The sequence below is a fragment of the Tachypleus tridentatus genome, chromosome 11, assembly GCF_004210375.1.
Source record: "Tachypleus tridentatus isolate NWPU-2018 chromosome 11, ASM421037v1, whole genome shotgun sequence".
In the NCBI taxonomy this organism is placed as follows: Eukaryota; Metazoa; Arthropoda; class Merostomata; order Xiphosura; family Limulidae; genus Tachypleus; species Tachypleus tridentatus.
In genome coordinates, this window is record NC_134835.1 from 67,166,417 (window position 1) to 67,189,972 (window position 23,556).

Consider the following 23,556-nt stretch of genomic DNA (forward strand, 5'->3'; position numbering starts at 1 on the left):
GTTTTGTTGATGGGAGATTATTCAGTAAAAATATTTCCAAATCCATACCAAATAACAATAAAAAATGTTTCTTTCTTCTGTAACATTTCTACAAGCTACCCTCAATTTGACGCATATTGTAAGTCTATGTGCACAAGTAATGTTTCAAAAGAAATTTCTTGTAAAGGTTACACGCAAAAGTCACAAATAAATTTACTGGTACAATTCCATAAAGAATGGATCAAGTAACTAGATAGACTTAAAACATGGTTGCTCATATTTATGTTGCACCTTAGTTTTAGATGATTGACCAATAATCTTCTCGATTATTGCATCATAATGAACTTTTTGAGTATTACATATTACATCATCATCGTTGTTAACAGCTCCCTCTAATAAGGATCTAAATTAAAATATAGCTTTCAAAGAATTTATGAGTGAAGGTAAAATATAATATAAAATGAAATGTCAAAAACGCCATAAAGAAAAATACCACTTTATTTGGTTGGCGAACTTTACTTCGTGTTTCTGGATTTGGACTATTTTATGTTTCTATAATAACAGCTGCATAAGTTCTTGTTACTAGGTTATAACATATACGCTTAGATATCTCAAGATTGTTACTCGTGCTTCTCATGAATATTAGTATCCATGTGCAGAGAAATTTCTAATGAACTACCTACCTATATGCAGAAATGTGATTAACCCATTAGAGAAAGGTTTAAGCTCTTTTGCTCTACGTCATCAAACGAATGCTGCTGTCGCATTGTATTTGGTAGCGCGGAGTCGAGTTTGTTCAATGTCTATGTTTCAATTTAGTTTGAGTTAAGAATCAACGGACTACTTTTGCTGAACTGCAAGCTACTTTCGAAATATACTCGGTGAGTCATTTTTGTTTTACGTTTTAGAAATACAGATTTATTTTTATTCATTCATTATTTTATTTAGAGCTTAGCACTACACGTCTTTATTGAGTGACTAGCGTTAGTAACTCAGTATCACTATCAGAGAGAAGTAAAAGATGGATAGGTTGATACAGTTGTAACCTATAGGCTACAGTTGAAGGTTGTGGAGATGCGAAGAGTTATGTAGAGTAACACTCAGACAATGTGGTTGAAATCCAGCAAAAAATTGGAAAACCAATAGGCCTGAAACAATGTGTTTTTTGAGATTTTAATAAATCTTTCTTTTTAAAGTAGTCCTAAGAACATTATGACACTAGGGGTAGTATTACTTCCACAGTACCAATATCATGATCATATTGTTCTTAAAACATCGGCTATTCAGTGTAATTAAATTAAAAATATAATCAGAAATTATAAAATTTAATGTGTTAATTAACCGTTTTAGATTAATTAATAAATTGAAACTAATTAGGAAGGCTTTGTACAAAGATTATTGTAAGGATCACTATGGTATGTGATGTCATTTATTTTGTAATTTTATTATAGTATCGTTTACTTGATCATAAATTTAAGTGGAGAAATAGAAACTGATACCAATTAAAATCAAATTCAATACTTGTGTAAATGCTTTAATCAAGTTATAGTCCCATGTTTTTGACATCCTTGATCCAGTTTATCTGTTAGTGTTAGAGCATTCTTAAGGTACTCAGTTTGATCTTGTAATATTTTGGTATTTGTAAGCATTACAGATTAAGATACCAGAGTTTTAAGTTTAAAACTTAATATGTAGAATCATTCAGCATTTTCTAAAGTTGTGTAACTCTAATCAGTCTTGTAATAAAGATTTTAAGTGTTGCACATAAAGAATAGAAACTTAAATTTTTTAGTTTAATTGTTTAATTAAAATTTTGAATCATTAAAACTAAGATATAGATACTTGAATATTTAGGCCAATCTTGTGTTGTTTTTTAAATTTTTGACACTGTGGTTAGACCTTGATTGATTCTTGGTTAATAATTTAACTTCCCACCCTGTAGTTTTCATGTATTACTTGGAATTTCCAGTTAGCACATATAATATAAACTATATTCAGAATAAAAAAAAAAGTTTAACATGTACAACATGTATCTATTCTAGGAGAGACTTCAACTGTATTAGTGTAAGGATGTGATAAAGTAGCTGTATTATTGCATATTTTTGGGAGTAAAATATCTTTACCATTGGACAGTCTTTCATAAAAGTAATATAAAAAGTGAGGTGAAAGAAAGACATTTACGTTTTTAGGTTATAACATAAACTAGTATAGAATAAAAACAATTTTTTGTAACATTCAGTGAAATACTAATTTTTCATGATTCCAAGTTTAAATAAGTCAGAGTGAAGAGGGCTGACTATGTTATATTAAGGTGAATTTGGAAATGTAAATCAACAAGTCACTTGATAACCACAGTCAGTATAAGGCTGAATTGTAATAGAATGTATTTGAACTATATTATAATTGTGTTTAGTATTTTGTAGGTAGTGTGATGCCATCAGGAAATGTTTTGGAAGTATTTGTAATAGCAAAATATTCATACACCCAGGTCATAGATGCGTTCAGGTCATGGATTGAGAAATTTTATGATAAGGATATGCCCTTCTATTTAAGGGTGTTTGGTAACAAAGATATATTTACCTACTTGGGCATCAGAATAATCCAGAAAGACATCTGTGAAAAGTCATACCCCAGGTGTAGTAAGCAAAGTGTTACAATTGAGAATTCAAAGACATAAGGGCCAGTGGTAAAGCTGTATATGTGTCCCAAGCCACATAATAAATCTCCATCAAGTAAAATGACAAAATTTCTTTTGTAATGTAAAAACTCATTGGTTGCATACCTCATGTAGCAAGGAAATGCTGTTGACATTCTTATGAAGGTATACGAATTGTCTTTGGATGCTTGTAGATTCTTGCATGAATATATTCTTGAAAAGGGTGCTGGGAAACCATTTATTGTATGCTAGGTGAATAATGGAAAGTTGCAAGATGAATAGAGGTATACTACGAGCATGATGACCTTATGATGGAGCCTTTTGGAAGGGAACTGTACAGTAGGACTGTTGTCAAGTGGAGCTAGATGATTAAGATATTGTCTGTGAGCATCTACTACATAGATTAATATAAAGTTACAATTAATGCCACTAAGATAATTAACTAGTGTTTGAGATCATTATTGTTTCATTTTACAACTGTTTGTGTCTCGCATCAGAATAATTGATTATTTAAATGTAATAGATTGATTGAGGCTGACAATTAATGTATTAACAAACTCCTCTAATCTCTTTGCTCTGTTGTCAAGATACATGGTCATTAGAAAGAGCATGACTGGAGATGGAGAGTTATGACATTGAGGCTCCAAAATTGTTTTAATATAATGTACTTTTAATCTCTGTACAAGTTATTGACGGAACCAGATTAACCAAAAGTTTGAATAAACATCTGCTTTCTCTGATAAAGTGTTAAGTTGTAAAATTTAGTAATTTAAAAATTTAAACCTGAGGTTTTTATGGGGAAAGGGTAGACCTTTAGAACTGAAATTGTTTATGAACCCAATATTGTATTAGTCTGATGGCTATTGACCTCTTGATTCTAACTTTGTTTTCATATGTGTAAATTGTGTTAATCAGTTGTTATTGCATTTGGTTGGAATTATTTTAAAATAATTTGAAAATAAAGTTCTACCTGAAGTATGATTTAAAATCAGCAGTCAAAGGAAGCTGTCAAAACAGTGTCTGAGGCTGTTGCATCCTTAACTCATTAGTTTAACCTAGTTGCTGCAGAGAGCATGGTAGTTATTTACCATCTGATGAACTTGTTTACATAATCAACTTGATTTACTGAAAGTCCTAACATTACATGACTGCAGGCCAACTACTGTGAAGTAAACCTCAGTACAACTCGGGGACAGTAAATTGTCTCATTGTAACAGCAATGTTACAGTTAATTCTAATTGGGAGTAAAATTAAAAAGCAGCTCAACTAAATAACAAGAGGACATTGTTCACTTGTCATTTAAAATATATCTTCTCAAATATTGCCTTTCAGACATTTTGTCACTTCACCTTTAATTATGTTTAATACTAAAAAAGCAGAAAATTACAAAACTTGTTTATATATAAAAAATAATCCATATATATATATATATATATATATATATATATATATATTGCCCCTGAGCTGCGTTTCACTGTCACATTCAATACAATGCAAGGAAAACATCATGAATGGCAATGATAAACAGTTTTATTTAAGTGACGACATATTTGTAATTTCTTATCTTATGGCCAAATTTCATTCACTTCTAAGTTAATTTCATTATGCAATGTGGTTTGAGGACTTGTCTGTTTGGATCAACTCACTTAAATGATTCTACTGTGTTTGAACAGTTAATCTCTCTTGATGAATATTGCTGTAATTGTTTTTGAGCTGGTGATTCCATTTTTGTGATGGGTTTTAGAACTGTTTTTCAAAATGTTTGTGACACAATAGTCTTTGATATACTAACTTTGCAGTTAAAGCTGCAGTAATATCCCATTATCTCTTTGCTTCCATTTCACATAAGTATATAACAGCATAATCCCAAAATTTCTAAATTTTTGTGAAATTTTCTGATTGACTAAACAGGAAGTCCTTAATTACAGACTTGTTTAAATGTTTAGTGTTATATATATTTCTGATAAAATGTTAGAAAGGTGTTGGTTGTTTTAATTTTGTGCTTACAAAACTAATTAGTGCATAAAAATTGAGGGAACTGTATATTTGTTCTGAAGAGGAGAGAAAACTTGAATAAAAGCAGCAATGATTGCTTCATATATATGTACAAATTGGTGTACAATGAAGAACATAACCGATCTTTTGGCTGTAGCTTTGATTATCAGTTTCATCCTTGCATATGTCACTTTTGTAACATTATTAGATAAAGGTGATACTGATAAATTTTGAACCAGAACTTGTACTCCTTTCTCTTTATTTGAGACAAAACTGACTTTATGTTCTCTACAGATGCTTTTGAAAAATACCTGTAACTTGGTTATGTGTACGAGTTGTACTTTTAAGAGCTGTAGTTGCTCACTAGGTGGAGTACATCCTTCTTTCATACCTGTGTTTTTGTATCTGTCTGTAGGTATCATATGTTAAAAATTATGATTATTACAAAAATATGCAAGTTTTTTATGTGTTGCAACTTACAACAGTTTGTTTTCTGAATATTGTATACCTCTTAAAATTTTAATATAAATTTGTATTTTCTTCCTTATTCTAAGTTATGGGTTAGTTTGTATTTTTATTCCAAGTTCTGAAATAGTGTGCTCACTAGTGTTATTGTTATGCCACAAAATTTGAACAGATATTACTTTTTATTCAACTGTTTCATTATTTTGAATTATTTCTTAAATTTTTAAATGATTTGAAGAACTTAAGCTACTTATAATTATTAATATCAATAAAATAGTCACCTAAAATCGTAGCTTAGAATAACCTGCAGCATGACTTTTTATTGCAAAATGTCAATGTAACTTAGAGAAAACTATTCTTTACAATGAATTGCAACTCAGACCTGTGATCATAAGAATATTTCTTAAGTGTTCTTAGAATTTATTACTGCATCCAATAACATTATAACATACATGTAATACTATTGTGTTGTGTTTCAGGCGTTGTAGTGAACACTTGAGAGATTGTAATTTTGGCAATAAGACAAGAAGAAACATTTTTCCATCAGTTTTTCTGTTTTGTAGTTTTGATGAAACTGTCTTGAAATTTATTTATTATGAACTGGAGGATAAGTCTTTTTTTAACTTTATTACCAAACTAATATCTTTAACTTAAAACTGGATGAGCCAAGTTTACAACTTGGTATTTTGGTGCTAAGAATATACAGTCATATTGTTACATGCTTCATCTTTAAGATAAGGTAATGTTATTAAAAAAGAAATTTTTTAGTTACTTGAAATTAGCATCTGTAATAGACACAAGTTTTATGCATTATTTATAGTAATGTTTGGCCTAATTGCTGTAACACAATTTTTTTAATGTGTTTAGACTTCAAGATTTTTAATTGTATGCTCATGTTTTGATTATTAATATATATACATATAAACTTTTTTCAGAACAAGACAATAACTCCTTGAAATTGCTGAAACCTTCTGTGTGCTTTATTTTGCTTTTGTCACATGATGGGAAAACCTAAATGTTTCTGTGGCTATCTTCTACTCCTCATTGATACAATAAACAGCTTTTGTCTTCTATACTGTGTGGAATTAGGTACTTAAGACTTGACATGGGCTTGACATAGCAGATCTGAAGAAAGTGGAGTGTGTGTGTGTGACATTTTCTGTGGCACAAATTCTTAATAGTACATGAATTTTTATCTTGGAGTTTCATAATTTCCAGTACTGGCTGCGATATAGAGAAGTTGTTCAAGATGACGGTTACGTACTCGTTAAATGTATCAAAAGCTCGACTTTTGGGTTTTGCTAAACTTTTACTGAGATGGAGAGGCAGCATTTATAAACTGTTGTACAGAGAAATGATCATTTTCTGTGGTTTGTACTACAGTCTTAGTGCACTTTACAGGTATATCTTAACAGAAAACCAGAGAACGTAAGTAAACACTTTTGTTTAGATATAGAGTAACACAGTTTTAAAAGTTTTGCATGTTATATGTAATTAATCAGGTATATATTTTTATACAACTTGTAACATTTTTAAATAATTGAATTGCTTGTTTTATTTTGTAGTATGTAGTCTTTTAAAGTTTCATCTGATACTTGAATGCTACATAGATTTTCAAAGAAGCCTTGTGACAGTACAGTTAACTTTTTCTGGGAGTTTAAAGTACTTTGCATTTGTTGTTTAGTACTTTTTAATAGTGGTCTCTTTTTTGAAGTGTACTTTCAAATTACTTCAGATAATAAGAAAGAACAATTATATTTAATTGATGGAACATAATTTAGCACTGATTTTCTGTTTACTTTATTGTTACAATCTCTAAATTTTATGCCTCCAAAACAAAATCTTAAGTTGTCTGCATGGTGGATGTGGGAGTGGGACATCAGACATATTTGTTAGCTGTGCCCAGTCATGAAAAAGTTAAGTTGGAGCAATGTCAAAGTGTTCATATTAACATTGTACAAAGTATTTTGGAGGTTTTTTGCACTATAATACTTTAGTAATTTTGTATGTATTACTTGTCAGTTAAGAAACAAGTGTCACCAATGTGTGTGTGTGTGTGTATCATTTACTTGCATTTTTTTGTTGTTTGTGGGTCATTATTACAAGTATATGCACCTGGATGTGACCAGTGTGATTAATATCTTGGTTGGATTGCTATGGCTGGGGCTTGGTGATGTGATGGGCATATTTTTACTTCCTCTTTGTCAAAAGTGAAATGAAATAAGTTATGTTTATTACTTAGAACATTCACACAATTCTGTAAAATATAACTATAGGCATGGACATGTTTGCATTTTGTACCTTTGTATATGGTTGACATATCATCATACTAATATTTTGCATCATATGGATTGGAGTATATATGTATGTGCAAATATTCACAGCCTCCTGAAATGTACCTAATTCTCCCAGCATAAAGGTTAAGCTGAAGGATTTATCCTGTATAGAATGTAATTTTTACAACAGGAAAAATGGAATGGTACCTACCCATTCATGTTGTACTTAGAAATTGTACCATTGGCTATTCAGTTTGTTTCAATACATTATGGTTGTACTTAGGATACTAATTTCACTGGTAACTTTAAACAAATTAGAACCTACTACATATAAAACCTAGTCTAATAATGTTTGGTTTGGTGTAAAACTGTCATTTTCATTCAACTTTCATATAATTAGAGTTCGTATATATATGCAGAATATTTTTATCAGATTGACACACAGGCAGTAATGTGTATCTAAAAAAAAAAACTGTAGTGAGATGTAACCTGTGATGTACAGGTGTGATCAGGGGTGTAGATCCTGAGGGGGATGGGGGATATGGTGTATACAATCATCCCCCCTACAGTTTGGTCTGTTGAATTGTTTTATTGCATCACACACCTACAAATTGTGTGTTTGTTCTTGTGATTCTCGTGTTCTTACCAATCGAATTACATAATTAGGCCTAGATGTAGGCTTTTTCAGTAGCCAAAATGTACATCTTTAATATAGGCATGCTTTTGAACTTTTCGATCCAAGCAATAGTTCGTAAGTATCAGTAAGTTGGCCTAAGTATACATGTAAGTATCTTGGCAATAAGATTACTTTGTAACTGCATGTTTACATCTTTCAGGTTCACGTAATCAGAGATTACCAATTTGCAAATTGAACATTTCACAAAAGTGGTTGCAAAAATCATCCCCCCCCCTCCCATCGGATGTAAAAAATCTATGCTCCTGGGTGTGATTGTGTCTGGTGTATATAGGAAACAGTGTCTGGAATGGTGGATTTATTTATATCCTATACAATACATCATATTACATATTGTCATCACAAAAGATCTTACTAAAAAAAATATTAAATATGATGATTCTAAAACCAAAATTACATGGTGTGATATTTACAGAAGAGAGGTCAATGTTGTAATAAACATTATAAAAAGTTAAAGTTTTTATTAGGGATTATTATAAGTGAAGACAGATGTATCAAATTCATTAAATGCAGTTTAGTTGAGCATTTTCCATAGTGAAGTTGAACTAGTTTTATTTTCTTTGATTTAGATATTTTTTAGGTATTCTAACAGCTATATCTAACAATAAGTTGACTTTTTATGTATAACATATTTTAATAATATGAATTGAATATACATTATTTTCAGTGTATTTGAGAAGTTGGCTTTCTATTGTGAAGCCTTCACCAATCTCATTCCATTGTCTTTCGTGCTGGGTTTCTATGTGTCCATTGTTGTTTCTCGTTGGTGGCAACAATTCATGTCTCTTCCATGGCCAGATAAGTAAGTATGGTAGATAACTTCTGTAAAGGGGTATTGCACAGTGTAAAGTAAACATTTTTCTGTATATATTTGTTGTACATAGTTGCTTGCATTAGATGTTTTCATGTTTTTTTATAAAAAGTAGTTCTCTTAAAAGAGAAGTGAATTCAAAATCTTGTTTGGTGTAGCTCTTGTTAGTAGTGTATTTGTAGGTTTGTAAGGAACCAAGTAATGATAATTTAGTTATTAAAGCATGTCTTGCTTTCAAGTTATGCACCTAGATTATTAGTACACAACATTCAGAAGCTTAAGATTTTATATTTTACAGGCCTTGTATGCTTATATCAGCATATGTTCATGGTAGAGATGAAAGAGGCCGCATGATTCGTCGAACGCTTGCTCGTTATTTAAGTCTGCTTTCTGTGTTGACGTTTCAAGGTGTAAGTACTGCTGTGAAAAAACGCTTCCCTACTCTGGACCACTTAGAGGAGGCAGGTATGGAGTGAAGTGATTTATTCAAGGTTATTTGATATCTGACTTGTAAATTTCTGCAATGCCACTTGTTTTCATCATTTTTTGTTGATTAATATTACTTGGCTATGAGCCAAGTAGATTAAAGATGTCTCTATTGCTTAATACTATATATTAGTTTATGTTTTAGGCTGTTCTCTTCTTTAAATTATCATTTGTTCAATTTAAGATGTTTAACTTTTTCCCAATAATAGAAATAGATTAATACATAACAAGCAGATTACTGAGAAGGTAAATAAACCATCTTTCTGTAAATGCTTGTTCTTGATTGAATGTGTACAAATGAGTAAATAGTTTGAGCTAATAGTAAAATAAGCACTTTCTGTTTTCTTTAGTGATGTAAGTTTGTAATTCACCAGTTAATATTCTAAAGAGAATGTACCTCACATTTTTGAAAATATTTTTGCGGTATTGTTCTACCAGCACTATTTTGTTAAATGATGTTGAATTGAATCTTACTCTTAATAAAATTTTATAAAAGTAAACATCAATAAGTGAAGAGTTTGAGTTAAGACCTACTGTTCGAAAGTAGTATTTTGTATTGTTAAGTGATTAGTATGTTCAATCACCTTTTGATAGGCTTAATGACCAAAGAGGAGCGTACAGTGTATGAAGAAATTCCAGTTGTCCATGGAAAATGGTGGATCCCGGCTCAGTGGTTCACAGCTCTGACCATGCGTGCTAGAAAGGAAGGTCGAATAAAAGATGATATCCTTCTGAGTAACCTATTGAATGTAAGTTTTCAGTGTTGTGTACCATTTACAAACATTTTAAAACTTGCAATGTACTTTTCAGATCCATACATTTTACATACATGATTAATGTTTTTATCATTATGATTTTAACAAAGTAGTTAGAAAATCCCCGTTCACATTAATGGTCTAAAAAAACAAATGCTCTGATCTCATTGACCATCAACTTCAAGTTCCCCATTTTAGAATTACTGGGATGGATATGGTATAGTATTTAGCATGTAACTGAGGGTTTGTGGTTTGCTTCACACTTTTATTCTGCAGGTACACTGTAAGAATGAAAGTCAAATCCCACTATGTTATTAAATAAGAGTATTTCAAGAACTGTCAGTGGGTGTTATTGAATATTTGCCCTTCTACCTAATCTGTCAATTCAAAATTAGAGATCACTTTGTGCAGATAGTTTTGAAGAATTAACCTTTCCATGAAAAGCTTAAAATAAATGAATTAAAATATTTTACTAGCCTACAAATCTAGTAACAGTTTTACTATGGAGCTTAAAGAACTATTTAAGAAAAGTCAGATTTCTACAAAGAAATTGCAAATTTAAAACATTATATAGGCATTTTATAGTAAATAAACAACCTTAAACACCAGTTTATGGATAATGAAGTATTAATGAAACCTTATATTTATTTTTAGGTTTATTTTGTAATTTACAAATATAATACATTTTCAGGAAATGCATACATTTCGTGGGAATTGTGGAATGCTGTTCAGTTATGACTGGATTAGTATTCCTCTTGTGTACACACAGGTGAGTGTCAGCTTTCAAATATTTCAAATACTTATCAACATTTTCTGACATCAAATGTTTTGACTTTTATGTTTGTTTAAATTTTCTGCACTTACCTACAGAATAGATCTTTCAAATATGAGATGTCTTGAAAATTTAGGGAAAGTATTTTGAAAAACATATGAACCCAGGACTGAAAACAAGCTATATTCTAACTTCTGTGGATAAAATATAGTTAATTATCATTTGTAATAAGATGTGTTTCTTTCTCTGAATGAAATAAGCTTTAGTGTGATAAGACATGTAAAATTAATGTAATAAAATTCGTGTATGTCATTTGAAAAAATATGAGGTGAGTCTAAGTAGTTGATTTTTACTATAATTTACCCTTTTAGCAATAGTTCTAAGATTTTAACAGTTTTCAAAGTGTGCGAGTAGGGTCTTTTAGTGATTATATAGGAAGGTTAACATCTGATTATGAGAAGGCTGGGCTATTATTGTACTTTTTTCTTCAGCTTTTTTTTTAATTTTAAGTTATTTCTCATCTTGAACATGTGCTAGATGAAAACAAGATCAAATAAAATGATCACATTAATTCTGAGCTTATTAATAAAACAGTTTGGAAGCTTAAAGAATAATAGTTCCAAATACTTCTAGGTTTGGAAGAAAAGGAAGGCTTGGATGAGTGAGCCACATGATAGTATTTTTTTGTTTGTGTAAGACTTTTCATTTTTTGTGCTTTACCTGACATAAATGAAGGAATCTATATAAATATAATAGTACTGTCTGTTGTATGTCAATATAACTACTTTTACAAACTGTGGATGTATCTTTTCCAAAATTGGTACAAATGTTCATTAGCTCAATTTGATGCATACAAATTTTGAACTTTACCTTTGGTAGTTTTTATGGCTGTTTTTGCATTTTTTTACCACTTCATTCCTTGTTGATGGATCTTCCAGATTTGGCAAGAAGGTTTGTTGGGTCTACGCAGAGATACATGCAAACTTGTGGTTTTACATTCAGTTTTTATTCCCTCCAAAATTTTCTGAGCTCTTCTGTTTGACAAATTGATGGAAATCCATGTAAATATAACAAGCTACATTTGTTTCTGTCTGTCAGGTTGGTTTAAAGCTAGAATGAACAAAAACGTACAATTAAAAATGAAAATTGCCATCAGTTCAACAATTTTCCATCTTCATAATTGATTTATGTAGTATATGTGGCTCAGTTCTGCTACATCTGTTGTGTTGGTTTCCATGAAATCTTCATTTCCTTCCAAAGTTCTTCACACTTGCCATTGATCTTCAGTATGGAATGAAAGGAAAATTCATCCAACTGTTGAAATTTTTGGCCACAAATAAAACCTTACAGTGAGTGAATTAACTTATAAAGGAGAAAGGATTGGATGTAGTTTCCAGAGAAGTATCTCGTGGAGTTAAACATTGTTCACTGTAAACTTTCTTAGCTCTACCATAGTAAGTTAGCAAACAGTTTCAGTGTTGTAAGGGTTTTTTTAGACCACCTATATTCATTATGCAATGAGATTTGTGTCACGAAAACTGAAACAAATTACCATCAAAGAGATTATGAATTGTCATGAATTCTATTGCTAGGGTGGTTGCTGTATGGGGAATAATTTAATTTTCAGTCCAGGATTTTCATTTTTAATAGTTTTTTTTTTTTTTTTTGATAGATATCTCTAGGTGTTTTGACAAAACATTGAAGAAACTGAAAGTAGACATTTTAAAGTATCAAATATATATTTTTCAAAAAAAAGCTGAAAATTAAACAATTGGGCTAGAAATACCTTAATAGTCTTATGGAGGAAAAATACATTGTGTTCTAGTTAATCAGATTCTTAAGCCGTCCAAACCATGCACTGTTGTCTGTGGCATGGCAACTAGAATGTTAGGTTGTATCTACATAAATGCAAGTCTAAAGAAGTTATTTCTTTGTTTAGACCACATTTAGTGTTGTGTTCCATAATGGTCTCTTCGTCTTAGGAAGAACGTTAGTTTGTTGAAAAGGGTTTAGTAAAGAAATGAGGACAATATCTAAGATGGATAGGTTGTCATATAAGTACAAATGGAAATCTGTGAAATTGACTTCTCATAGACTTAGAGCAAGTGTGAGAGTTTTAACTTCCAGGATATAGATAGTGTTGGTGATTCATCTTTTTCATAGTTATTGGTGAAAGTCATAGGGCTAGGGGATATAAAATATAGATTAGGACCTGGTTGAAATAAGATAGCTTAATTTTTTTCTAACAAGGTGGTTGAATTCTGAAATGTGTTGCCTTCAGATGTGAGTGAAGTTTAAGGGAAGGCTTTGTAAGTAATTGAATAATTGACTTTGAATGTTTTATTTTTAAAGTTTAGTTTAATGGATGGAATAGTCTAGATAAATCTAAAAGTCTCTTATTTGTAAATTGTGTTTGAGTCAGGCCTAGTGGTTAGCATGTCTAGATTCAAACTGAGATTTCAATGTTTACAACTTACCATCACAATAATATGCTCATGCTTTGAGGCCATGTACATACTATAAGAATGACAATCAGATCTCAGTATTTAATCATGTTGGAGTAGTGTAAGAGTTTGGAATGGTTTCTGTTAACTAGCTGTCTTTCCTATAATTTGTTAATTCTGAATTATGGATGTATAATATAACCTTTGTGTAAAAATTATTTTTATCATGAATATTGTGTTAAGTCTTTTGTTAATATACTCAATCAAACTTTTGGACTTGAAGTTTTGGTAGAAAAGAAGAAACTGTACAATTTGTAGATGTGCATTTTCAGTAAAAACTGAGACTTCTTTGAGGGAGTTCTTACTACCTTTTTATTCTTTTTAAATGTTTTCATATGTTTAGAAAACTTGTTTTTGTTGGTAATTTAAGAAGAAACTGCATTCATGTTTTATGGTACTTTCATTTAAAGATCAAAATTAAATATGTACTTTCAAAAGTAAAATGTGTATTACCTGCTCTACACCTTAATTTAAACTTGTTAACACATTCACAAATCTGTTGTAAGGAGATGGGACTAAAGGTCAGCATTTTACACTTTCAGTATACACTAAAACATTGGTTTAACAAACAATACAGCTGTCTGTTATAAGCAAGTGCCAATATTTAAAAGTAGTGTGAACATTGTGTTGTACCCATGATGATCTAATGCACTAGTGCTATAAGAGTGATTGATATGTGAACAAAGTCAGTCATTTTCTCTGTTTTTTACATTTAATAAACAAGACATAGAATATGCATCTTAGGTTTACCCTGAGGGAGTTTATACTGAGAGTGAAATTTGGGCTTTAGATGGTTTATTATAGTTGACTTGTACATTATGCATAGATATCTTTTTGGAATAACATTCCTTTTCGCTTTACGTAAACTGACATTGTGGTATGTGGTCCTGTTAATGTTTAATGTAGTAATCTAAGTTTTTAGAAAAGATAGCTTAGCATTTTATATTTTCATATTTACTTGCAAATACTTGCAAAGATTTTTGTTAAAGTATATTAATTTACCTCATTATATAACATATATAAATGTCTCTATCACAGCAGTACTACTTTCTCAAGTCTAACTACTTGTTCAGATTGGTGCGTATACACACACACACACACACACACACACACACACATTTCAGAAATTATGTAAAACAATAAAGCTAATGAAGTACAGTAATTGTTTGCAAAGAGTGTTTATAAGAGCACATGGAAATATGCTGGTGATGAACCATAAATTATTTTCTTTCATAGGTTGTGACTTTAGCAATTTACACATACTTCATTGCATCTGTTATGGGGAGACAGTATTTAGATCCAGACAAAGGATATCCTGGATACGAAGTAGATCTTTATATTCCCATATTTACAATTCTGCAATTTTTCTTCTATATGGGTTGGTTAAAGGTGAGTAAAATGTCTTTTATTATAAATAAGGAGTCTGACACTCGACTGTAGTTGTAAGAATTATTAATACCCTCATTTGTTAAGTTGCCATTTTTTTGTTAATTTACTGACAAGTTTTTGTTGATTATACAGATTTTAGCTATGAATGGGGAGCTATTCCATGACAGTTTTTGATTGTTTATTAACTATCTAAAAATAATTATGTAAGCATGACCAAAAGCTTTCAAAAAATTATATTACTATAAAAATAATCTGAAATATTTATGAATTATAGATTTTATTCAAATGTCACTTTATAATGTTCCCCGTAGTTAATGTCGGTGAATTTATTATTTGTCCTTTTTTGCACTTTAACATTAGCTTGATATTGGAAAGTAGTGTTTAAAACTGTTAACCAATTTTTAAAGCATAAAAAAATATTTGTTTATGATTAATAGGTAGCAGAACAGTTAATTAATCCTTTTGGGGAAGATGATGATGACTTTGAGTTGAACTGGTGCTTGGACAGAAACCTTGTGGTGTGTATGCTTTCTTACAATAAAGTAATTATAGTGTGTATGTCATATTTCTTTTGATAATGAAATATTTATGCATACATGCAGTATTTGTAATGTATCAAATTTTCTTTGCACAATTTATAGAAACATGTCGTGTGATATTAAAGAACCACAAGTGACTGATATTCATTATTTATATTCAAATCCCTTTTTATGTAATTATTGATCCCTTTTTGTTGATTGCAAAAACTTGAATTTTCTGTTTCTTTTGTTTTTACTTTTTGTTTACATTCTCTTGTTTCTTAGAACTAAAAAAAGCTGTTTAAGTGACTGTAATAACAAAATTAAAGTACAATTGTGCATTGGGTATTGCTTTCAGTTAATAACCTTGTTTTTGCTCTTGTCTTAGTTATATTTAATGACTTAGTCACAGTATAAGTTTACTATCAAACAAGTACCATGTGTTGTGTTTAGCAACTTTTGATGTGAATTTTCTTTCCATTTAGATATCATTTCTGATAGTAGATGAGATGTGTCAACGGCACCCTCGCCTCATCAAGGATCAGTACTGGGATGAACTGGAGCCTCAGCTTCCATACACAAAATCATCATTTGCTCTTCGTACTCAACCTCACTTAGGTTCTGCTGTCAACTTAGAGTAAGTTAAGCAGACGATGTTGAATATTTCTTTTGTTTCATTTTGATTATACTATGTCTTATGGAAACGTTTTGTGAATTATCCTTGAAAATCCACTTTCATATAATTTTCCATGATAAACATCTCTTGGTGAAATCAAGAAACTGTAGTTTTGACTAAGAAAAAAATTGTCAGGTGTTAAAACATCAACATTCAGAAAACTTAATAGCATTACATGTGTATACATATTCATTTTGGTATTGTTACTAAGATGTGTTTTTAGACATAACTATTTTTTGTTTCTAGTATTACATTTTCTATACTTTGTGGAAATTATGACAATCTAAAAAAAAATCAACTGTTGTAATTTTTTTAAATTTTAGTATTAATCCAGAGGAAGCTGAATTTGTTCCCATGGAAACCATCTTAGAAGAGGATTGTGGACAAGGAAACATCTACAATAGTCCTCCAGTCAGCCCCAGCACAGAGTTGCTTTATCCAGGTTTCCCTCAACCAGAGAAGCCCACCACTCCAAACATTGATGAAACAGGATCTCAATCAGGCATGAAAGTTTTCCCAGATTTTCCTGGAAGCAGGATTTTAAATATGTTGATTGGTCACAATAGTTCTGAGAATGTTGCACAAACTCCTAAAAAAGAAGGAAATTTGATGCCCACTTTCACGCTAAAAACACCGTGTCGAAAATTACGTTCTAGTTCCATGAATGAGAGCTTAAAGAATCATCAGAATGAAGTAAATTGTGATCAGCAGTTAGGTGTAGGACAACAAAAGTCCCAAGGGGATTCAAAATGGGATGCTGCAGGGACAACCGAGGAACGAACTTCACTCATTATAGATATTCCTGCTGAAACAAATCCTCCAGATGGCCCTACTACTTTCTCTGAATATTTATACACAAAGGTAGAGGGCATTGAACCAATCAAAACTGAAGAAAATACTGTAGATGAAGAGAAAAAATTGGTTGTACTTGAAGGACAAAACGATTGGTCTAAAGATACAATTGTAGATGTTTGCTCTGATCCTGACACTCCAACAGAAGTGCGATCACCGTATGAACCATTATCTTCAAGAGAGAGTCTTACTACCTATGTTGAAAGTAACCAAAGCACTGTCAGTAGTTACACTCAACTCTTAGGGAAACAGTAATTATTTTGTTCCCTTCTAATTGTTTAATGTGATGATTTGAGAATCTTGTTTATATGTTTATGCTTTCCCTATGATGTTCTTATACAAGCTGTATTATTTAAATCCTGTTGCTAAATTATGGCTTATAAATTATTAGTAGCTAAGTCTGGGTATCATTTTGTCAGAGTATTTTCTCTTGGAATGTAATACCATAGCAAGTTTATGTAATTTAGTTTCTTGTCTAATGGTACTTGTCAGTACATGCTATATCAATTTATAATTTATGTAGTTGAGATATATGTATAAAGCTTAACGATTTTGGTAACAGTTGAAGTTTATTTTCCTTGTAACTTATGTGAAAGCTAGTTATTTTCTTGGTAACTTCTTGAACTAATTAATATGTTTGTAACTATGTATATTACAACCTAATATAGGGTTCTTTTCCACCATGTGATTATCAGCATAATATGCTTTGATTGTGAACTTTATATATATTGTGAAAATATCGTAACAAACATACTAATTACTACTTGTTAAATACCAAAGCTACAGTTTTTTACAACAAAATTGAAACTGAGAAAATTTTAATGAGCAGTCAGCTTAGCAGACATTTCATAAGATATACTTTATTCTCTTTAATATTACTTTCATTAGAAGTATTGATTAGAATATTTAATACATATGTTTTATTATTATTTCTTTATTTTTGTTATGGTTTTACTGTAGTTTATTTTGCATATTTGTATAGTATATGGATCTAAGATTAGCTTATAACGTTTTTTAAGTTGGCAGAACCTTGTGAAATATTGTTTTCAGCTACAAAATATTTTTAAAGTGAGGGTACCCAAGTGATAGTACCAATTTTTATGGGTCATTTCTTAAAGGTACTCTTGGAGAATTATTATTGTAGTATTAGAATCATTATTGTAGTTATGGCTTTGGAGAGTATTCCTATAGAATCATTTTTGTGGTGACTGGTGTTTTTTTGTATTAAGTTGGTTACTTAATATTTAGTAGCTAACAAATATTTCAGTGATCAGTGTTTGCTGTGAAAACTGTTATTGTGATGACAGTGTGAATTAGCATTAGTATAAAACTGTTAGAGTAGTGAGCATACCATATGACTGCTTTAGAACTTTAAGATATCTTTGTTTTTCTTATGACTTTATAATGGTGTAATTATTTTTTCATTTCATGAAGTGGAATTTTATGTGTAGTTGCTGTTTACAAATAACTGTTATAAACTATTTAGATAGTGTGATAACAAAGGTTGCATTTTCAGGGTTATCAGTATTAATAACTAAGTTATTTTATCTTAAATGTGTGTTGTTTAAGTGATTGACTGTTCTAACCAACATTGAACATATTAATATATTCTCTCCTGATTAGTAAAAAATTTGCCATAATTCATTTAAAAGAAAAAAAAACGAATTTGTTAATTAATGTTGGATTAATGATATAGTTCTTCAAAGTGAAAATAAATGTTTAGTTATCATACCAATCAATTTGAATTTTGAAAAGAAAACAACAAGGAGTTATCAACAGCCATGGCTGTAATTAGATGTCAAATCATTCAAGAGATGGAGCTATGAGCTGAAAGTTTGTACTTGGGGGAAAAAGAACTCATGCTATGTATGATCTGGTATACCAAGTTTCTGAACATATTTTTAAGTGTGGTATACCAGATCATACATAGCATGAGTTCTTTTTCCCAATTAAAGATATCTTTAATTTTTGTCTTCCAGAATATATATTTACCGCAAGTTACTTTGTGGAAATCTACTTCTAACATAGTTTATTCTGTCAATATTCAAATAAATCCCCATAATGGTAGAGAAACTTGGGGTAAAGTACTAAGTATGATTAAAAGCTTCCATTTTCTATTATTCACTATTATGTTGTTATTATTTACTGAAAGTTTATTATTTCAGAGTCAGCAAGGAATTTGTTTTTCTGCAACTGAATTCTTATTACAAAGATTTTTGTAAAAATACATTTAAAATAATCCCGGAAATGTTAGTGAAAATTGAAGGAAGTGCAAGTTTTTGACAAAATATATGAACTTAACTGCTTTGCATCAGTTCCAGTTTAATTCTCTTGCTCATTCTTTGGTAGAATCAATGGATTTTTACATGCTATCAGTTATTTGAAAGATGGGTGTCATGAATTTGGGTTCATGCTGTTTTACTGAATTTTAGAAAAAATCTTTGAAAGGCTATGCTTAATTGCAACTAAAATAATGGTTATAGTTTCATTTAACGTAAGAGTCAAATACAAGACATAAAACTGTGAAAGTTGCTATTAGGAAAGAGTTAATATGCTTGAGGTGATGTATTTGTTACAGTGACTTGTATATAAATAGTAAAAATAGGTGTGTGAAACCAAAATGAAATATGTATAGTTAATTTTTTGTGAAAGTGTGTGTATGTGTATATATAATAGGTTAACCTTCCTTAGGTATATACAAAAATGTATGGTTAAAAATCTTATTTTAGCATTTACTTATTATTGTATACAAAAAGTGTAATTATATAGAAAATAGCAGAGTATTAAGCCATCAAAAGTCGTTCTTTATATTGGCTTTGAACATGTGCATAATGCATGCTATTCCTCTCTACAATATTCATGTAATAAGCTCTTGCAGCTTGTATTTGTCTTGTACCAAAAGGTCAGAGTATAAGTTTCATTATGTTATGATGAAAAATTGCAAAGAGTAAGTTTAATTTATTGGATAAATACCTCTCTTGTTTGTTTGTGAGTGCTTATTACAACTTCAAACATCTTTGTGTGAAGAAAAGTCTGAATTGGTGTATTTCTTTCATTTCCAGGAAAATGATTAGAAAGATGGGTGTATCCATATGATTCTTTAGTAAAATTTATTCAAGTAATTTGTATTTTTACACTAATGTATAATTGAATTTTCAAATTTAATTGTTTATTATAGAAGCATTTGTTTTCATATATAAACTGTTATCATGATTTATTGTGTTTGAAGGTTTAATTGGTATTACGTGCCTTCCTGTTAAAAACCGTAATACTATTTATGTGTATATACATAGTTATGTAATATAACTAGCTTCTGTTTCAATTTTCTGATGTCTTATTTTATACTGTATTGTAATGTGGTAGTCTTGTGAAGTTACTGGTGCACATTCACTATTCATTAACCTCCTTATGTAGATCAGGATTATCTCACTGGGTTTTTCTGTAACTCAGTGTTCATATACATCTGATAAATTAGATATTTACACACACACACACACACACACACTTGGTTTGCATAGTTGGTTTTTCCAGTTCAGTTTTCCCAAAATTTTAAAGATTTGTTGCAGAATGAACTTAAGAAGTAATAAATATCCTAAGAAAGACATTATTAAAAGTTGTATAAATATTAAGGTAGATAATTCAGTGAATTTTGTATTAAATGTCACATCCCTCTTAAATTGTTTTTGTCTTACCTATTTAAAATCAGACACACAGTTAAAGGAACAGTTTAGGAGTGGGTATTTTAAGCTAAATTTATGCTCAGGGAATAGTTCATATGGAAAACAATAGTTAATCAGTGAAAATAATTAGAATTTTCCATGTTGCTGTAGAATCTTAAATTATTGTTGGTTGCTGTACTAATTAATAGACACAGCCATTTGTACATAATGTTTTATGAAAAAAACTTTTAAAGTATAAAGGTTATAGATCTGTTTGTTATTAAATTAAACTTGTAAGATATTACACTGTAGAAAATTTTTTTGCCACCATTTCTTGTAACAGTTTTGAGGAGATGGTAACCTTTGATGTTAAATAATGTTAACATTAGTTGATTTCATTAAAAGATTCTGTGGATGGTTCAACTATAAAGAAAGATGGATAAGATTAATGTCCACTCTACTCTGTAAATGACCATGTTGTTTTCCTTGTGTGATGAAAGTTCAATTTAATAACAAGTTTGATTAGTTGTGCTGATGTGTTCCCAAACTTCAGTATTTAACTGATCATGCTACTTTCTCTGTTGTCCTTAATTGGATATGTTTCATTTTTCAATGTATACTAAAGTGAATAAAATTCAATTGCTAAATCTGGTTATAAAGCAAAATAATTTTAGAACAAAAGTATCTAGAAGTAAATTCAACACCAGACTGCTCTTCAACATCCATATATTTTGTATTTGTTTGCTATTTTCTGTAGAGCACATTTCCTCTGAGACACATTGTATTTCTGTGATTGTATTTAGTTTAAAATAAGTTTTAATGCAGTTGTTTACAATTGATGGAACTTAAAATGGTCATAAAGTGAAATTATTTGTGATGTTAACCATGTTTAGCACCAAGAAGCTTCTTAGTTTTACTGAAAGCCTCTCCAGGAGCACAGTAGTATGTCTGCGGACTTTCAATGCTAAAAAAACTGACTTTTGATAGCAGTGGTGGGCAGAGTTGCCCTTTGTGTAGCTTTGTGTGTAATTATAAACAATAAGTTTTTAGTAAAAAAAAAAATTCTTGCAAGCTGCGAGGACTTAATATTTTCCTTATAGTTAATTCATATAAATTTATGCATTTTCCCTCATAATTGTAGAAATTTGTTATTACAATTTTTTTTTCTGCTCTTACAGTTCTTGAATTAATTTTTGTGTATGCAGACACTGGCTAATGATAGATTTATTGTAAAATCGTATGTGAGTGTATATTATACACTTAAGTTTGTGTTATATTTCAGAGTCCATCTAAATGTATTGGAAAAATAAAATGTTTAATAAAGGTATATCAGTCAGTAATTCAATGCTAGTATAGTTGAACACAGCTTTTTACACAATGTTCTTGATGGATAAGTGTATTCTTCTCGTATTTTGAATTAAAACTTTGATAGAACAATTTCCTTTCACTTACTATTGTAGTACTGCTTTTGTTTTTTTCTCAATAGTCTTGTTGAAAGTTTACAATGGCATATTTTTAAATATTTATGAAATGATCTCCATACACAAGAATAACCAGTACAAATCTATTTAGGCTTGTTTTTTTCTTTAAGCTGTTTGTGTTATAAGCAAATGAAAGAAGAAATAATCTGTTCCTTGTTATGTTTCTATCAAAAAATTTCTTTATATCTCAAATTATTTTACTTAGTGTCAACAAACGACATAATTGTTTCTTGCCTTTATTTAGAAAATATATCATTCATGTGGTTTATTGTCTGTTATCAGCAAATACTGCTTCTCACCAGATACAGTTTTGTATCTCACAAAAGGAATATTTTCTGTCTTGTTAGGTATATTTCCTTTCCGTTATTAGATTACATTTTTCTTAAATTGTTTTTTCCTTTTCTCTGTAACCAGGAAATATCATTTCTCTTCAACAAATAAGTTATTCTCTAGCATCAGGGAATACCATCGTTTTGTTTTTTAAAACTGATCCTCTGATACACTTGTCCATGCTGAAGCAGTTTATATAAATCAAATATTTGATCAGACATGTGATACAAAATACAAGTGGCTGTCTATTTATCTTGGTTTATAATGGTCTCACATGCTTTGTTTTATTTTTTGATATTTTATAGTGAATTGTAGAGCTTAAAGCTAACTTTATTTATTCATAAGCCATGGTTAGGCATGAAAAAATACATTTAGGTATTTCATTCATGTGAAGAGAGATTGGATGAATGGAAGCTGACAAGTATGCTGTTGAAAATTAGCCACAAGTGTTTGAGCATTATGAACATAATGAATTATTCTCGAATCAATAGTATAGTTGTTAAGACAGCTAGCTGGTGGATGAATCAGTTCTTGGTCCACATCATGAGATATCTGGTTCATTGCAATCATAAGGTGTATTGTCTGAGATTAAATCAGATATTACCTTTAGACTGTGAATGCCATCACAGTCTAAAGAAAATGGTACCTCTGAGACACTCTTGTATGACCTGTTGCATCTTTGTTAGGTTAAGCACTAAAGCACTTGGAAATAGTTCTTCCATGACACTGAACTATAGTAATTCAAGACTTTTCTTTTAGCATTCAGCATTGATTCTGTTAAACTTGCTACAAATACTGAAGAGAAATGCCATGAATAAAAAATGATATAAAGCCATATCCGTTAAATGTTTATTTACAAGCACAGATTGAATGGCCAATTATTTGTATTTTCAATCACATGCTTTTTTTGTAGATAAAATGTTATGCATTTCAATTAATTTCTGTAATTATTTTGTACAGTATATTTAAAGAAACAACTAGGTTTCAGGTTTGTTAATTTCAAATATATATTGTTTTTATAAGGAGTAGACGTAACAATATGATATTTGACGTGATATTTTCTATTAAATATAATTTCTTTTCTAACACGAACATATTTATTTCTCATTAGATTTTATTTTCTTATTTTCAACAGAAAAATCGTTTGTTTTTACAATGAATGGCTTATTGGCTGCAATCGGAAAATGTCTTCTTTGTTAAACATATCACAACTTGTTCTGTGTTGCAGAAAATATATTTTTTTCTTTGTTCTGTCCCC

At 30.2% G+C, this 23,556-nt stretch overlaps 1 protein-coding gene across 1 annotated transcript; it reads left to right on the forward strand.

The window, feature by feature from the left end:
- The first annotated feature begins 704 nt into the window (after nt 1–704).
- On the forward strand, nt 705–21,814 carry LOC143232365 (bestrophin-4-like). The gene is made up of 10 exons (XM_076467705.1): nt 705–860; nt 6,031–6,523; nt 8,733–8,867; nt 9,175–9,341; nt 9,957–10,111; nt 10,809–10,886; nt 14,630–14,782; nt 15,220–15,300; nt 15,786–15,937; nt 16,300–21,814. Exons 2-10 carry the CDS (start codon nt 6,345–6,347, stop codon nt 17,081–17,083), a joined length of 1,884 nt encoding a protein of 627 aa, XP_076323820.1. The 5' UTR covers nt 705–860; nt 6,031–6,344; the 3' UTR covers nt 17,084–21,814.
- Nucleotides 21,815–23,556: the final 1,742 nt, after the last annotated feature.

Excerpts from the sequence above, each read along its gene's own strand:
- LOC143232365 (XM_076467705.1), top strand. The coding sequence starts at position 6,345 with ATGACGGTTACGTACTCGTTAAATGTATCAAAAGCTCGACTTTTGGGT. Across the intron at positions 14,783-15,219 it reads TCTATATGGGTTGGTTAAAG|GTAGCAGAACAGTTAATTAA; the intron begins GTGAGTAAAATG and ends TATGATTAATAG. Across the intron at positions 15,938-16,299 it reads GGTTCTGCTGTCAACTTAGA|TATTAATCCAGAGGAAGCTG; the intron begins GTAAGTTAAGCA and ends TTTAAATTTTAG.